At 44.3% G+C, this 17,892-nt stretch overlaps 1 protein-coding gene and 1 long non-coding RNA gene across 10 annotated transcripts in view; one reads left to right on the top strand and one right to left on the bottom strand.

Annotated features, from left to right (window-relative positions):
* ITPR1 (inositol 1,4,5-trisphosphate receptor type 1) overlaps positions 1 to 17,892 on the top strand; it is a 328,509-nt gene that overhangs the window by 283,312 nt on the left and 27,305 nt on the right. For all 9 annotated transcript variants that reach the window (XM_086697546.1, XM_086697550.1, XM_086697547.1 and 6 more), the window contains 6 exons: positions 2,793 to 2,968; positions 7,136 to 7,300; positions 11,952 to 12,147; positions 13,493 to 13,585; positions 14,789 to 14,928; positions 15,491 to 15,656. In XM_086697546.1, the coding sequence (XP_086553672.1) occupies positions 2,793 to 2,968; positions 7,136 to 7,300; positions 11,952 to 12,147; positions 13,493 to 13,585; positions 14,789 to 14,928; positions 15,491 to 15,656 (936 nt within the window). The remainder of the gene's footprint in view (positions 1 to 2,792; positions 2,969 to 7,135; positions 7,301 to 11,951; positions 12,148 to 13,492; positions 13,586 to 14,788; positions 14,929 to 15,490; positions 15,657 to 17,892) is intronic.
* LOC147583491 (uncharacterized) lies at positions 1,962 to 14,793 on the bottom strand. The gene is made up of 2 exons (XR_015248274.1): positions 14,651 to 14,793; positions 1,962 to 3,050 (listed from the first exon to the last, which is right to left on the bottom strand). It is a non-coding gene; the product is annotated as an uncharacterized LOC147583491 (long non-coding RNA).

Genomic DNA, 17,892 nt, shown 5'->3' with positions numbered 1-17,892 from the left:
ACAAAATATCTATCTGACCAAAGGCTAATATCCAGAATAAAGAACTCTTACAATTCAGTAATAAAAAGACTACGCAGTTAGAACAGTGGGCAGAAGATTTGATCAGATATTTCACAGAAGAATGGGCAATAGCACATAAAAAGATATTCAACATCACATGTTTAAAAAACTTTTTTTTTTTAATTTTTTTTTTCAACATTTATTTATTTTTGGGACAGAGAGAGACAGAGCATGAACGGGGGAGGGGCAGAGAGAGAGGGAGACACAGAATCGGAAACAGGCTCCAGGCTCTGAACCATCAGCCCAGAGCCTGACGCGGGGCTCGAACTCACGGACCGCGAGATCATGACCTGGCTGAAGTCGGACGCTCAACCGACTGCGCCACCCAGGCGCCCCTAAAAAACTTTTTTAAAAGAGTGGGGAGCATGCCTGGGTGGCTTAATCGGTTGAGCATACAACTTCATCGTAGGTCACGATTTCACCGTTCATGGGTTCAGGCCCCACGTCGGGCTCTGCTGACAACTCAGAGCCTGGAGCCTGCTTCAGATTCTGTGTCTCCCTCTCTCTCTGCCCCTCCCCTGCTCATGCTGTGTCTTTCAAAAATAAATAAATGCTAAAAAAATTTTTTTTAAAAAGATATTCATTATCAGTAGTTATCAGAGACATGTGAATGAAAACTACAATGACATACCACTAGAAACCTACTAGAATGGCTACAATTGAAAATACTGAAAAAACAGATACATATTTATATATACACATACATAGAAACACTGATTCCACCAAGTATTGGTGCCGACTTAGAGCAAGTGGAACCCCATGTACTACGCAATAGTGCATTCACTCTGGAAAACAGTATGGTTGTGTCTTAGAAAGTTAAACATATTCTTATGATCCACATATCTATTTCCATGCATTTGCCCAAGGGAAACAAAAACTTACGCCAGTTTCAAGATGTGTACTTGAATGTTCCCAGTAACGTTATTTATAAGAACACAAACTGGAGACAACAAATACCCATTAATTGTTGAGTGGATAAGTAAATTGTGGTATATCCGTATTATGGAATATTACGCCGACAGAAAGAACAAAATACTTACATACAAAATAACCTGACTGAATCTCAGAAATTTGTTAAGTGAAAGAATTAAAAGCCTACCTACTAATATGATTATGTTTCCATTTTTATGAAATTGTGGAGAATGCAAGGCCCTAGTGATGGAAGGGAGGTCAGTGGTTGTGTCAGGGTGGAGATGGGGCAGCTGCAAAGAACACAAGGAAACCCTGTAGGGTCGGAAAAATGCTCACGTCTTGATTGTGTTGGCAGTTACCTGTGGTCTATGACTATATAAACTGCCAGAACTCATCACGTTATGAGCTTAAAATCGGTGGGTTTTATGCGTTGTTGTTGTTTTTTAATTGGCCATTAAGGACCATCAACTTCAGAGGCTTACACACTCCAGCCATGTGCTCTGTCACCTTGGGCAAGACATGTAACCAAGACTCTGTTTCCTCCAGAGTACAGTGAAGACAATTGTTCAGCTGGATGGGAGGATCAAATAAATGAGCATCAGTGTCAACAGCTTCCTGTGATACCTAACCATTGTTAAATGCACAGGAAGTGACATATGCCTCAATATCCATGTCTTCCTGAATTTCCCAGAAGCTTCTGCCTCTCTGTGCCCATTTCTAATCAGGTTTTCCTTTTGAAGGATATAAAAAGGGAAGAGGGAAGTGGTTGGGAGTGGGGGGAACAGTTTCTAGAGAAAAAGTGTCTCGGCGGACATGGACAGAGTGAACTAGGGCAGCCAGCAGGCTCGTGGAAGAGCTGTAACTCGCAAGCGAGTGTCTTTCCTGGGTGGGGCTTCAATCCCAGCAGTTCTGGAGAAGCGAAACTCCTTTATATAAGTGGCCTTGATCATGTAGTGCTGCTTGTTTACATCTGAAGGAGACTCAAAATGTGACAGCATTTGAAATAGGGTTTTATTTTTTTTAATGAGTGTTTTACAGAACTATATTTTTAGCCGTGTTGGCTCATGTTATATAACTAAGCCGTCTCGTGGGACACTCTAAATAGAACTTGAAATAGCAAGAGATGACAAAAACTGGTATAAGCTCTTTGACTACAAGGATAATCTAATTGTAGGATGATGTTAATGATACGGAAGTTGCCTTCCTCCTTCCCTTGAAGAAATCTGATTCAGGCAGGAGACCTGCAATTTTCCTTTGCATACTTGTAATAGAAATTAGAAGTTTAGGCTTCCAGTTCGTCTTCCTGAAGAGTGAAATGTGATACATGTATGGATTTTATTGATGGAACAAATTCATCTGATTAGTTTCTACTAGGTCCCCAGTGCTTCCCTCAGGGAATTTGGAACCTGGCTGGGGGGCATTTAGGGTAGGGGTGGAGGGTAGAGAAAGACAGGTAAACTGACACCCAGAAAAATAGTGTTGTATACGCATGACCAGGGTGGGGAATGAGAACACAGAGAGGGAGGGGCACCTGGCATAGTTTTCTGAAGAGGAAGGAGGTGGGGATGAGTTGATGGTGAAGACCTAAGATGAATAGGAAGGGGAGAAGAATTCCCCAGGTAGAACGAACATTGGTCAAGGCTTGCCAGTGAGAAGACATGGGTATGATGGGTTATGTCGAGGGGCACAGAATTGGAGGTAAGAATTTGGACAATGAGGCCCATTTGTTAATTGAAGAAAGTGTCATTATACCCATTTTGGTCTGTCTTCGCTTACTCGGTGAAATGCTGATCTCTGAGAGCCCCACCTTGTCTTTCCAGGAACACTGGAGCCACACTGGTCAGGACTGCTGTGGACAGCCATGCTCATCTCTCTGGCCATTGTCATTGCCCTCCCCAAGCCCCATGGCATCCGGGCCTTAATTGCCTCCACAATTCTCCGGTTGATATTTTCGGTTGGGTTACAACCCACGTTGTTTCTTCTGGGAGCTTTCAACGTAAGTAGGAATACCTTCATGGCCACTTGCTTGTTGACATGCAAACAGGAACGCCTTCCATTCTGGTTCCCGGAATCTTGCCCTGTGTTTTCAGGGCAGAAAAAGACTGTTGGGGTCAACTGTTAAAATAGCAGAAGCAAGAGCAGTGTGGGTGGACATCTCCCTCTTAACCTTCTCATGGTCCAGTGAACCTCTTAATCTGTTATCTGGGCATTGATAGTCTCCTTTTTAGGGAAAATCCCTCTCAGAAGTAAGGGAGGAAGAGGGAGAGCAGTTGAGATGTAAATTAGTTCTCCCAGTCAGGTCAAAGCTTTGCTGGGATGGGAGGTTTTAGCCAGTGTAATACGTCAAATGATCGGATATTAATACAGCACACCCACTTGTGTGAGGGCCACACAGAATCAAGAGAAGAGGCAGGAGGAATCGCTGAAACAGAAATGGAGCACATATACAGGTGAGGAGCAAATCCGTTATTTCGAAGTCAGTGGTGAAGTTTGAAAGTGCTCCTTCACTGTAGTTGAAGGATAAGTGCCAACTGACCCTGCAGGGGGACTTCTTAGCAAGTGGAGATAGCTGACACAGGACCATAAATCGGAGGGGTTTCCTGGTGAACAGAAGTAGAAAGTTTGGATATGTGAGGCAGTGTGGTGATTGAAACTGCTTTCCAGAGGTTTCTGCCCTGGTCATATAAGGAAGCTAAAGGTCACTGTACAAAAATGGAAGTGATGTAACAAAATAAGACTAATGTAGTAATTCGTTGCATCAGTAAGTGTCCCCAAATGGGTGTGTTCATATGGCAGAGGCAGCAAGGACATTAGGGGAGCAGGGACCACTTCAAGCCAGTGAGCCCCAGGGGATGAGGCAGGATTGCAGCTCTGTTGTAGAATGGAAAGGATGGGCCCGAAAGCAGGGATAGAGAAGAGCATTTTCCGAGACGCCCCACAGGCCGAAGCAGTAGGGAAGGCCCAGGACCCTCTGAAGAGGTGGCCAGCAGTAGAGCTCCCCTCCGTGTGGTTCAGGGAGGGCTGTGTGGGACCTGACCCCGGTACAGGTCACCAGGGCACTGCATTTGAGGAGAATGCCCTTGGACCTCATCCTCCAGGTCAGCACTTCCAGAGCATGTTTCAAGTTGATAAATCTTAGGTGAGAAGGGGGTTCCATGATCCAGTCAGTGAGGGAGAGGCTGCATTAAACAAAATAAAAGGGTTTTTACTGTAGGATTTCTGAGACACTTTAACATGCACGATAAGGGTTATGAATCTCTAAGAAAGGGAAACAGTGTATCTGTGTTTCCTAAACTTACTGGCCCACATTTTAAGTATCATGTGGAATTAGTGTGGTAGAATATAGGTTGGGAAACTCTATTCCCAGTAGTGGGAAATGACTCAAGTTTTTCTGAGCAAAGACATGGTATATACAAAGAAGTATTCTTGGCAAAATGCCCTCAAGTAGTGGCATGTGATGTGGATTCAAGTGGGAGGGACTGGAGGCAGGTGGACCACTTAGGACCCCCAGCAGAGCTTGTGAGTAGGCGTGACAAGCCCGGGTCTTGGTCATAGTGTGGAAGCAGGAAGGAAGGGACTGATGCCACAGCTGTAAAGGAAACAGTAATGTGCGGTGGGTGTAGAGGCCAAGCCTTACACCAGAAAGCCATGGGGGCACCTTGCACTGGGGCCTCTTCTCCAGGCCGAGAAGGCGTGACCGTCTTGACGGGGAGATGAGGGAGGCGATTCCAGCTCCACGTCTTCAATCCCACATGACTGGAAAAAGAACGAGGCAACGGACAGAAAGGAAGTCATGCGGAGACCTAGTTTTCAGGGTGAAAACGCACTTAAACTGTCGACTTACTAGGCTTGAGGTGACAAAGCAAGTCATTGATGTTAGCTGTGGCATTTGGAAATGTATGAGCAGAGTGACAAAGACTCATCAGTGCTGCAGAAGGGAAGAGGAAGCCACTTAAGAAGGAAATACAGAATAAACAAGTAAAGAAAAAGGGGAAAACTCAGCAGTTCAGAGGTGGTTGTCCTGTGTCGGCCGTCTGGTTGTTTTGTGTTTCTGGGCTTTAATCAGTGCATGGTTCTCTCTTCTGTTACATACATCAGTTGGGGGAAAGACTTAAATTAGACAATTAATTGCCATTTCTAGTCACATTAGCTGAGTGGGGAGAGCTGAAATAACTAGCATAAGTAACTATTCAGAGTGAATCAAAAAAGGGAAGTGATCATGTGGAGTATGTAGGAGACCAAAGGGTGGCTTTGGGCAGAGAAGGTATGCTGGCCTGCAGGGGCTGGCAAAGCAGGACGAGGTGGTGTCCTGACAGCCAGGCACGGGGGCGGGAAGGGGGACACGGGGGGGCACTGGGAAAGGGGGGCTGCTGAGCCCTGTCATGTTGCAGGCGCTGGGATTAGGTGCTAAGGGCAGACAGACTGCTGCATGTGCCCTGGCAGAGTCCTGGAGACTGGGGCGGAGCTGCTACGGTGGGGAGGTGGGGCCGGAAGCCAGATGTCAGACTCCTTAAGCAGGGTCCGTCGGAGGTGAGGACACTGGTCTTGGACCAAGACTGAGAACCCTTATTTGCTGCTGAAGCAATAGAGGCAACCAGGGCAGAAGTTGTTAAGGGGCTTGAGTGGATTCAAGTGAAGTGAATTGCTCTGCTGAGCTGTTCAGAGCCCTGGCAGGTTTGAGGTCCTGGAATGTAAACCAGAGCATGGCCGTCCCCCACCCCCCACCCCGCCCTCCCCAAACCTCATCAACACAGATCATCCAGAGCCAGTGATACTCCCTCACCCTATGAAAGATCCTGTACTACCGACAGCTAGAATACTAGAAAAAAACAAAACTGGTAGACTGAATCTTTATCCTGTCTGAGAAAGCCTGACTTTCTCTTTGGGTGTGGGCTTTCGCTCTTATCTGATTGCTGAGAAGCTCACTTACACTGACCCACCAGATTAACTGGCAGAATTTCCCTAGTACCTACAGCCAAGGTAGCTAGGGCAGCAGAAGATGGTTTTACCGCATACATCTGAAAAGCTTTCTCTTCAGCCTTCTCTTGGTTCGAGTTTTTCTGTCAACATTTTGCTAGAGACAGCGTTCTAGGCTTGGGGTTTCTGTTCAAGGTGGGACTATAACAGAGTAGATCGACCTCCAGTTACAAATGTCGGGAAACCTAATCCATGCCAGTCTAAGCAAAGGAGAAAATGCATAGTTTCATGTGACTGAGAAAGGAAGATCCTAGCTTTAGGTGCAGCTGAATACCGTTGCCCAGGCAGTAGCCTCAGCATCCAGTTGCATCTTTTGGGTCTGCATTGATTGTACCCCGAGGCTCAGTGGTATGGCAAGATGGATGCCAGCAGCTTCAAAGCTTACTTTCTGTCAGGTTCAAGGTCGGAAGGAAAGAACAAAGTTGTCTTTTGCTACAAAAGGTTTCATTGGGTATCATTTGTTCCATTTGGTCATGTGACTGTCCTTGAACCACTCCACATTGCCCGGGAAGTAGTATATTCCAATCAACTGGGATGGAGCCCTGCCCAGATTTCAAGGACTGATAGATGGAAAGGGACAGATCCCCAAAGGAAAATTATAAGTTATTCCCAGAAGAGGGGGCAGAGGTATACAATTCATCCTGAAGTCTCCCTTACTGTTTTTTTCCTCCAGAAAATTCTTATTTCCCCTATGAATTAGGAGTAATAAAAGACAAAAACCAACTGCTTCTCATTACACTGCAACCTTTATAATGCCTAGAATGTAACAGAAATTCAGAAAATGCTAATATTTATGCTGATCACAGGGTTCATAGATTGAGGTCACTTCTGTGTTTGACTAAGTCATATAAGAATGTTAGAAATGATTCATATCTCATTTCGAAAATCATAATTTCAGTATGTGTTAATTTTGTTTTTGTCATATACAAATGCCACTTGATTACTGTTGCTCCTGAAGTTATTTGACTACCACATAATTTGAAATATGCCTGAAAAGCAAAGTAATGATATGACTTAGATCTGCAAAATGGTTCTTGGCGTGTTTGGTGGGCACTTGGGTGCAAAAGGAAGCTTTGCTCGGGTATAGTTGCTAAAATACCTTGAGTGAAAATGGCCCTCAGCTGTCACAAAGTCTGAAGTTCAGCATGATCCATTCTTATGTGGCTGTTCCTGTCATTATTCTCAGGTCTGCAATAAAATCATCTTTCTGATGAGCTTTGTGGGCAACTGTGGAACGTTCACCAGAGGCTACCGAGCCATGGTTCTGGATGTTGAGTTCCTTTACCATTTGTTATATCTGCTGATCTGCGCCATGGGGCTCTTCGTCCACGAGTTCTTCTACAGTTTGCTGGTGAGTTCCTGGTGTGGAAGGATCTTACATGTTGAACACCAGGAGTGCCCTGTGACCTGTGTCTCATCACAGACCCCTCCTTTTAGTGGTGATTGGTATGTCTGGTCTCACAGGAGGTCACATGCCTCATTTTGGGGATCTGGAGAGGAAAGCTCCTCAGGGAGCAGGGCAGCTAGCAGGACAGAGGGAGGTGTGGGATCATGGTGCACGTTGGACCTTTTACTTGTCAGTGGTAGACAGTGCCTACAGTCTGGAGCAGGGGATGTTCCCTCCATTGTGTCTTTGTCTTTCTTTCTTGGACTCAGCCAGCACTTACTGAGGAGAATGTTGTTGAAACCGTCATCTTCTGATAATTCTCACTTCCCAGGGAGGACGTGTAGTGACAGAAAAAGAGTAGGAGCTATTTTCTAAGTCCCTAGATTCATGACATTGAGCTCAGTAGATTTATTGGTCCAGGAGACCTTTTCATTGGAAGTGATTTTGTTCCAATCTGAGCCAAGGGAATAATGTCTTGATAGTCCGTAAAATGAGTTGGTTCTATCACCTTCCTTCCTCCTGACTAGGTTTTTAAATTATAGACCAAATATCTACTCAATCTCCTGTCATTAGAGGGAATCTATACCTGTAGAGTTATAGATAAAAAACCTTTGCCTATACCTACATCAAGTGACAGGAAGCATAAAATTGACCTATTTGCCAGCAAATCCATCCATAAAGCGAATGGAAGTATTAAAATGTGAGTGCGGTTAAAAAATGATCAAAGCCTAAGTGTTGACTCAAAGTGAGGGACTTAATTTGCAAACAGCAGAACAAGGAAAAATCTGGGAGGTGTCCTCCGTGTGGTCTCTGGACTGGCTATTTAATTGCTCTGTGCCTCAGTTTCCCCATCCACAAAATGAAAACAAGCCGTCCCCCTCACAGGGCCGTCACAGGGATTATGTGCAACTGTGCACGTCAGGGCCTTAGAATAGCACTACCACACGAGAAATGCTTAGCAATTCTAGCTATTATTACTGTCTTTGTCATCGCTTACTTCCTCTGCCATCCAAAACACCATAAAGAATTCACCATTCAGGTCATCAGGATTAGCTCATTCCATTAGTGGTATATGTTGGCAGGCTGAGGGAAATGGATTCTTTTACCTCATTTTAAAATAGGTCTGGCTAGACTTTGAGGTTTTAGGCAAAGAGGTCTCTGGATGTACTTGTGATGGCCATTATGGGGCCTATTTTGGTCACTGTGTATCAGAAATCTTGAGAGCCCTGTGTATAGTTCTGAGCCTGTTGGTCTCCTGCAGCGATGTCCCTGGATGAACATCTGGTATTTGAGTCGGGAAGACCCAAGTCCTCCTGGGCAGGGAGGCCGAGTTCACGTACAGGTCTCTCTCGTCCCAACTGAGGGATCTCTCCCAAGAGACAGGCGATTCTACACTTTATGTCTCATTGGTTTCATTTCCTTCTCCATACATTCAAGTCCTCTCCTTTTGGTCATTTGCAGTGCCAGCCAGTGCTACGTGTGGGGATGTCGTGGTAAGGCAAACCGATATCCTATCTTCCCTCACAGGCCTTACAGTCCAGAAAATCATCGTTATAGCCATTTACTGAACATGTGCTGTGTGCTGTTTTCATACAGTCTCTCACAGCGACTGCGGAGGTAGATGGTATCTCCAAATTACAGATGGTGAAACCGAGGGTTGGCAAGGTTAAGTGACTTACCAAAGTCACCCAGGAAGTGCCACAGACCAGATAGCAACTTAGCTCTGTTGATTGCCCAGTCGCTTCTGAAGCACAGCCCTGAACTGCCTTTCACTGGAGCTCGTGAAGAAGTCCCTGCTGCATGCATCTGTTATCTCCCAGTGCAGTCTGTATTCGTGCTGTCACATCTCTGATCTGTCACAGAGTAACCCCGAGCCTCAGGACACCTGAGCTCAGTTCCCTTGTAGAAAACGTACTAGCATCAAACTCGATTGTGGCTAGATGCCTCTCATATGTGCTTCTGGGCCTTGACTTGTCTGTGACCTCAGGTGACTTGTTACTTTTGGTGTCAAAAGTGGTATTTAACATGTTTATTGAGAATCACAGACAGAATACTGAAACCATTCAAGTTATTCCACAAGTAAGGCGAGTCGATGACAGAGAGGAACTGGAAAGAGACCTTCAGCAGGGAAAACCCATATGTCCCAGGGCTGTGAAAGCACCACACCAGCAGGCCAGAAAGGCACAGTGGGAGGGTCGGACCCCCAGACTGGCTGAACCTTGTCTAGAGCCTGCATCCAGGCAAATCCGTAGAAAATATTAACACCCTGAGATGAAACTGTGTGAAGTTTGTAGATGGACAGGTAACAGAAGAAGAAATCCATATGGTCAGTAAACCTAGAAAATTGTTCATCCTCAACACTAAACAAATACCTGCTAGTTAAAACAGCAATGAGATCCTGAGCTATGCCTCTGATGTATGGAAAGGTTCAGAGGCATGAGCATGCTCGGGTCTTATGTGGGTGTGCAACAGCAGGCACCAGCCTCTGACAGCATGGACTATGCAGTACAGCCTTTTGGGAACGCAATGGGGCGACATAGTCTGTTACAACATTTGGCCCAACGATTTCCTTTCTGGAAGTTCTCCAAAAAGAAATAACTGGACAAGTATGTATAGAGGCAAGTACAGAATGTGCATCACAGCATTGTTTTTAATGACATGCAATTTAAAACATCTTGACTGTTTTTTAAAAAAAAGGTAAATACTTCGGTTAAGTAAACTGTGGTTTTTCCATATACTGACATTCTAGGTGATTATTTTTGACGTGAAAATGTTTGTGATTGCTTGGTGAAAGAGCCTGACTGTATGCCACTATTACGGTATATTATATATATTACATTTTTTCTAATAAAGGCAGAAGGAGAGAACTTGAGTCGATGTCTATAGATGGTGGAGTTATTGGTGATTTTTGGTTTTCTGTGTGCTTTTCTCTGTTTTCAAAGTTTTCTTCATTAAACGGGTAATTCACTAATTAGAAGACAGTTTTTCCTGTATAAAGTAACACATATCCATTGTTTCAAAGCCAGAAGTTATAGGTGAGTGAGGAAAAAAAAAATCACTTGTCGTTTCAAGAACTTGGTGGCTATATAATCTTAGAGTTCTTACCGCCCCTCCAAAACAAGTGTCATTTGTTGATTGTCTGAAGTTGCTCTCACTTGCTGCTTCATAGCGGCTTGTTGGAAAATATTTAACCAACGTTAATAGCAACATTAGCCTTTTGTACTCTTCAAACGATGAAACACCTCTTCCTTGCTTCCTTCCTTCCTTTTGACTATGCTCCTTTACCCAGTGTCCTTCACGCAGGTCTCAGGACACAGATTGGCGTTATGGAGGCAGAAGGGCTAATTGACCAGAAAATGAACTCAGATGTAAAGCTATAAATTGGAAGGGACTCAGAGATCAGCTATTTCATTCCGCTGATTTTACAGATGAGGAAACTGAGGTCCAGAGAGGTTACAGAGCTCCGCCAACATCTTGCTGCAAATTAAAAGCAGAGCGAGGATTGAAACCCTTGTCCCCTGACTCACTTGGCTGTGCAGTCATTCCCAAAAGCCAAGTGGAGGCAAAACCTTCAGAAAATGCAGTGGATGTCAGCACAGAGGCCAGATTAAAACTAGCCCCCAGGTCCAAGAATTAGCCCACAGAGTTCTCCTCCATGTCTCTTTATTCTTTCTCCAGCCAAATATCTGAAAAAACAACCCATCAGTTCCCCCATACCTAGAAGTACCTACAGGCCAACTTCTTGCACAGAGGAAGTCTCTTTGCAGAGGGCAAGCCTAGACTGAACCCACAGTGCACTTCAGGGGATCTCTGCCTCGCCCTGCCACTAGAGAAATGGGAAAGGTTTAGACTTCCTCTTGTATTACCACCACCAGTGATCCTGCCATGAGCTTTGGGACCTTGGCCTAGTCCCTTCATCAGGAAATTATAATTACCATTTACCGTGAGGCACTCAGCACGTAAGGCTGGCCATACGGGATGTACCATACACAGTATATACATCACGTAGCTCTTGTTCACTACAACTCTCTGTCCTCCCGTCTGCATATGAGGAAACAGAGGCTCAGAGGGAAGGAGAAAGAACCTAGCCTGCTGTTGTGATGTCCTGTGGTTGAACTAAGATTTGCACCTCTTAACTCCACAGTGCCCACTGCCTGCACTGCCCGGTTGGGTGTGGCCTTCTCCTTGAGGCTCTCAGCTGTGGGAGGACAAGGACCAGGGCTTGCCCACTCCCGCTTCCAGAGTGGCTGGCCCTTAGCAGAAGCTCAGTAACTACTCCATGAATGCACACTCATCACTTTCCTCTCCCTTGCTTGCTGAAACTCACTGGTACCACCCTGTATTTGTTCCCTCTACAAGCACCTCTAAACTGTCTGAGTAACTCTTGAAATTCCAACTGGTTCCCTCCTTCCTTTCCTATGCTTATTTCCCTTATCTCAGTTTTCATTAAGACAGGCAAGTATGAAGTGTTAAGAAAACAGTAGAATGCTTCTGAGTTGTTAAAAGGGTAAATTCTCTATAAATCAAGTTGTCATTATGAGATATGTAATCTACATACATACATCTAATATAGAGGTTTCTTAAAACCATCGCATTGTCTTCTTTGTTTTTAAAGCTTTTTGATTTGGTATACAGAGAAGAGACTCTGCTTAATGTCATTAAAAGTGTCACTCGCAATGGCCGGTCCATCATCTTGACAGCAGTTCTGGCTTTGATCCTGGTTTACCTGTTCTCAATAGTGGGCTATCTTTTCTTCAAAGATGATTTTATCTTGGAAGTAGACAGGTTGCCCAATGAAACAGCTCTTCCAGGTGAGTTTGAGTCTTCTCATCTTTTTTTTAATGTTAAAAAAATATTTCTTAATTGTAAGTGAACTAAAAGAGAATGATGACTTTAGCAGTGTAGGTATCTCCCCAGCACTGAGAGCATGAATTCTGAATAGAGGGCTTAGTCGTCACTTTATTCAAAGGGTGGTAGGATATATCGAATGCTGAGTGGGAGTGTCCAGAGCCTACACTTACTTTATTGCCTAAAGTCATATTTTAAACTAATAGGACTTATTCAAAAACAGTTTGACCATATATGTTGAAAGATAGGGTGCATCCCTCTGGCTTGGTAAATCTACTTCTAGGAATTGATCCTTAAAGGAAAAGCCTTCTGCCTGTGCATGCAGAAATGATGTGTATGAAGGATGCTGACTCCATTGGGAAACTGGAAGCAGTCTAAACATCAAGTGTTTTATTAGACTGCAGTCCTCTGGGGTGGCTTGCCCTACAGTTAGGACACATCTTTATAATCCTTCAACGAAAAGCACCCACAAATATATGGGAAACTGCAGAATAATAACTATAATAGGATCCACGTATATATTTTTAAAAATTAAAAGCTCACATACGTCATTTAAAATATGGAAGAATATACACCCCCCCCCCCCAGCAGTGGCTGTCTCTGGGGCTTGTTTACTATATACAAGTTTGACAATGTGTATTATTTTTATATAGAGCAAGAACAGTTTTGAGAATGAAATAAAATGATTATATACTTGAGTGAGTGATACCCAAGTCTTCCTTTGTGTCAATCACAATATTTTAACACCGTTAAGTGAAATGTAACTGGTTTTTTATCAGGTAACCAGAGGCCCTGAGTCCAAGGAGCAAAGTAGAATTATTATCACTGGCTGCGCCAGGCAGCCTTTTTCTAAACGCTGAATTCTTGGCATGTAATTCCAGCTTCCAAGTTGACACTGACTGAAATTTCCTGCCAACCATCTTAGGGTTCTGAACTAAACTGGTCTGGACCTTGGATTTCCGTTCATGCCTGCTGATGCTTTCTGTGCAGACTTGGTGTAAATCTTGCTGGAGTCTGTACGCTCAGTAGTATTTGTCGAAGAGTTTCAGCTGTGTGTCTTTAAAGTTGGAGAGGTGCTATTTAAGTGCGATATTTCTAGTAAGCCTACAGGAATTGACATTTCTGGCTTCTTTCCCATCCAGATCACCAAATGAAAGTGTAAATTGCATCTCTGCCTTGAATTTATATGCAGGAATGTAGGGTGTTATTTATGTAAAGAATTGTTTAATCAGCCGTGAATTGGGGACTTCAAACATTTTAACCATATGCTGCCAGATTGTTCATCATAAAATTTCCTCTCTCTCCCAGAAGCCGGAGAGAGTTTGGCAAGCGAGTTCCTGTATTCTGACGTGTGTAGGGTGGAGACTGGGGAGAACTGTTCCTCTCCTGCACCCAAAGAAGGTAGGAACATGTAGCCTTAAGCCCCGTGTTAGTGACAGGCCCCTCTTGAAGCTTAGATGGCGCACATGACATTGGAAGCAGATGGAAGCAGAGTTACTCTTGAGAAGTAAGGCCAATAGCAAAGAGTAAAGACTGGGAGAGAGGAGGGAGATGAAAGGGAAGAAGGTCTAATACCTGCTTGATTGATTCAGCCACTATTTCCTGGGTGCCCTCTAGTTGCCAGGGACTGTGCTATACTCTAAGATACGCCAGTGTAGTGGGGTAGACAGCCAGGCAGGCACCTTGCTGATGACTGGAGAGTATGCTAATGCTAGGAACAAGGACAGAATACAGAAGAGAGGCACCCAGCCTAATACTGGAGTAAAAGAATCCCCAAGGAGGTGATAGCTAAACTAAAATGGTAAAATCTTGGACAGAGGAGGAGGAGTGAGTGTTCCAGTTAAAGGGAATAAGGTGTCCAAAGACTTTGAGGTAGAATATACCATGTTGAGGGATACAATGATCATGAGGAAGAGTAGTAGTAAGAAATGAAGCCAGATGGGTCATCAGTAGGCCAGATCATGAAGGATCTTACATGTTAGGCTAAGAAGGTTAAACTACATCCAAAGGATGAATGGAAGTTGTTGAAAGCCAGGAGTGATCTGTGTTTTTAGCAAGACCATTATCACTGCAACTGGAGAAAAGAACAAGATAGGCAGCAAGACATGGTTCTTTTTCCCAAAATGATGAAGAATGAATGGACAGCGTCCAATATAAAGTGATTTATCTAGAGGACCTGCTGTAAAACGTTGCTGGGTTTAGCCAGTGAGGAGCTTGGGTCCTATGGGATTACCCTCAGCTGAGAGACAAGATGCTCCTGACTCAGAGTATTAAGCAACTTATCTAAGGTCAAACACCTGTTCTGAGCTGGGACTGGAGTTTAAAATCTGAGAAGGATAGGGAATATTATAGATTTAATATAGGGAAGGGCACTTGTGACTTGGCTTGAGAAACTAGCAGGGGTTGGTGATGAAAACAGAATTGCCCCCAGGTAACCTCAGATATTTGAAAGAAAGTATTTGATACCTGATTCCTTAGTTTTACTCTTTCTTGTTCCCATGTGTCTGTCAGCTGGCAAGATGGCATTCAGGAAAGACAGTGTCAAAATCATGGTACGTCTTTTCCCACATGCTGTAAATCTGTTGTTTCTTACCACATTCATAGAGCTGGTCCTCACAGAAGAGACGGAGCAAGACAAGGAGCACACGTGTGAGACACTTCTGATGTGCATTGTCACGGTGCTGAGTCACGGGCTGAGGAGCGGGGGCGGAGTAGGAGACGTGCTCAGGAAACCATCCAAAGAGGTAGCTGGATCCTGACGGGAAGGCAGAGGTGGGGGGAGGTGGCTGGATCCCGAAGGGAAGGCAGAGCTGGGTGGGGGTGGGGAGCAGCACGCAGAGAGCTTGCATGGAAACCGAAGACAGAGGCAGAGCTGGAGTAGTGATGAGGAGACGTGCAGGACTGGCCAGTTGAGGCTTCTCTCCCCTCCATCCATGGCCTTAGTATCAGGGTGCAGGGAAACCCTCTTTGTGGAAAGCCCCGCCCACTCCACGTACTGAAATGCTCGTGCAGGGCTGGGTCTGGCCTGCCTGAGCACATCTCCCAGACACCTTAGATCCCAGGAAGCTGTTCTTGTGCACATGCCACACAACACTTGCAGAACCGACAGTCTGGGCAAAGGGCTTGAAAAGGGACACAGTTGTGACTTTTCAAGTTTGATGCCCAATTTAACTTGTGACAGAGCAGACCAATAGGGTGAGGGTGAGCCCTGAATGTCGGGCGCGTCGAGTCCTCCTCCTTCTACCCTGAGCTCTGTGGGCCAGAGGACGGTGGGTCACGTTGCTGATGGCGACGCCTCTTTTCCAGGAGCCCCTCTTTGCTGCCAGAGTAATCTATGACCTCTTGTTCTTCTTCATGGTCATCATCATCGTCCTTAATCTGATTTTCGGGGTCATCATTGACACCTTTGCTGACCTGAGGAGTGAAAAGCAGAAGAAAGAGGAGATCTTAAAGACCACGTGCTTTATCTGTGGTGAGTGTGGCAGCCAGCCTCAGCAGGGAAGCGCGGGCTTTCTGTGGGAGAGGCACTGCCCTCCTGCTCTAGCATCTCTGGCCTTGGCGTCAGGTGGACTTCGGTTCTGCCTCTGCCGGGCAGTGTTTGGAGTGCCCGTCAATTCCCTGTAGGGGTTGCCTGTGCCAGTTTGTTTTAAGGAACGAAGTGTGGGGTGGCGGGGATGTGATCGCACAGGATCGGAAATGAACATGGCTTATGGTCTTGTGTTTGTTGGGCTGCCGAGCATCTCCTGGTCCCGTCCTAAGTAACCAGAATGGAGATCTTCGTCCGGTTCCGGCCTGTGGATGTCTTCCCTGCAGATGGTATCAGGCATTAAGTGAAAGAATATTCCTCTTAGAGTGTATGGTGAAGGTGTCAGGAGTCAGACCTGGGTTCTGATTAAGTTACTGCAACTTAGTAGTCGTGTAATCATGGTATAGTCCCTTCAGTTCTCTGAACTTGAACTGCTCATCTGTGAAATGGATGCAATAATATGTACTTCTTTGCGTTATTGTGGGGCTACGAGAGTCAGTTTATGTAACACAGCTAGCACAGAACCTGCACATTGTAGGTGCTCGATGATGAGGAGTAAACTGCAACAGAAGAGAGGTACAGGGGATACCCAAGAAACCATTGTCACTATAACTGCAGAAAAGTATATGTAAATGTAAACTAATCATGTAGGGATCTGGGAGCTGAGTAGTCATTTCAGGATTATTCATAATATAGTTACTGAATATATAAATTTCCTATTGGTACAGATGCTCACAAAATGAGCATTTTCCATTTCAAAACTTAAATCTTTTCTTTTTGCCCCCTGAAAACCACTTAAAGCCTTTTGTTTTGAAATAATTCCAGAGTTACAGAAAAGTGATTAGAGCAGTACAAAGAATTTCTATATACTCGTTAACCAGACTCCCCAAATAGTAATAATTTACCTAATCTGCTTTACTCATAGTTTTTCCGAAAAGTCAGAGATTGGCTGGCATGATGTATCTTTATCCCTAAATATTTCAATATATATTTCCTAAATTGTAAGCTGTATATATACACACAGACACACGCACACACACACACACACACACACACACACACACACACACACACACGCACGCAGCATAGTTATCAAAATTAGGAAATTAACAAAGATACCATGTTATCACTCAATCTCCAGACCGTATTCAGATTTCACCCTTTATCCCAGAAATGTCCTGTACAGCAAATGAAAGCCCAGGTCACGTCATTGCATTCACTTGTCACGGCTCATTAGCCTCCATTGACATTTTTTAAGAGTTTGGTCACTTATTGTGTAGAATGTCCCTTGGTTTTGGTTTCTCTGATGTTTCCTCACAATAGAAGTGGGGTATGCATTTTTTTATAGGAACATCAAAGAAATCTGTTTTTTTTCTCCTCAGTGCATCATTTCAGGAGGCATGAGATGCCCACTCATAACCAGTGACATGAACTCTGATCACTAGGTTAAGGTGATAATTGCCAGGTTTTTCCACTAAGTTAGGTTTTTATCTCTTTGTAATTAAGAAACATTTTATGGGGAGATACTTTGAGATCATGTAAATACCCCACCATCCCTCAAATTAAACATTAATCCAGTAGCTTTAATGTCCACTAATGATTTCTGCCCGAGTCTTTTATTAGGATGGCTCTCCAATGATGATTTTCTCATTTTACTATTTTTGCCTTTGTTAACTGGCTTGTTCTTTTAAATAAAAACTCTCTCTTCTCAGTATGTATGTATACTATATATGTGTAAGTGCTTTTGGATTTGTAACAACATGGATTCCTATATTTTTATTTATTCCAATGGATTATAATCCTTCAATATCATTATTTGCTTTAATAATCAGATTTCCCCAGATTTGTCCAGCGAGAGGCCCTTCAGTGTGGTTTCTGTTTTACCATGGCACCATAATTTTTTATGTACTTTCCTTACATTTTTAGTTCCATGAGCTGTTCATTTCAAGCTTAACTTGTACTTCCCTGACCCAGCCCTGGTATCACCCATTTCTCCAAAAAGTCCTGGTTCTTTTTAGCAGAGAATGGTATTTGGAAGCTAAAATCTAGAAGATCTGGGATCTAGGTGTGCTCATTCCTGCTGGAGTGCCACTGCCAGACCCCAGAAGGGTTATTAGGGTGCAGATGAGTACACATGTAAATGCATACACCTGGGTGTTTGTATACACATACATATGTATCG

Source organism: Puma concolor, chromosome A2 (assembly GCF_028749965.1).
Source record: "Puma concolor isolate L17-30 chromosome A2, mPumCon1.1.hap2, whole genome shotgun sequence".
Lineage (NCBI taxonomy): Eukaryota > Metazoa > Chordata > Mammalia > Carnivora > Felidae > Puma > Puma concolor.
This window is presented reverse-complemented; position numbering and strand designations above follow the sequence as displayed.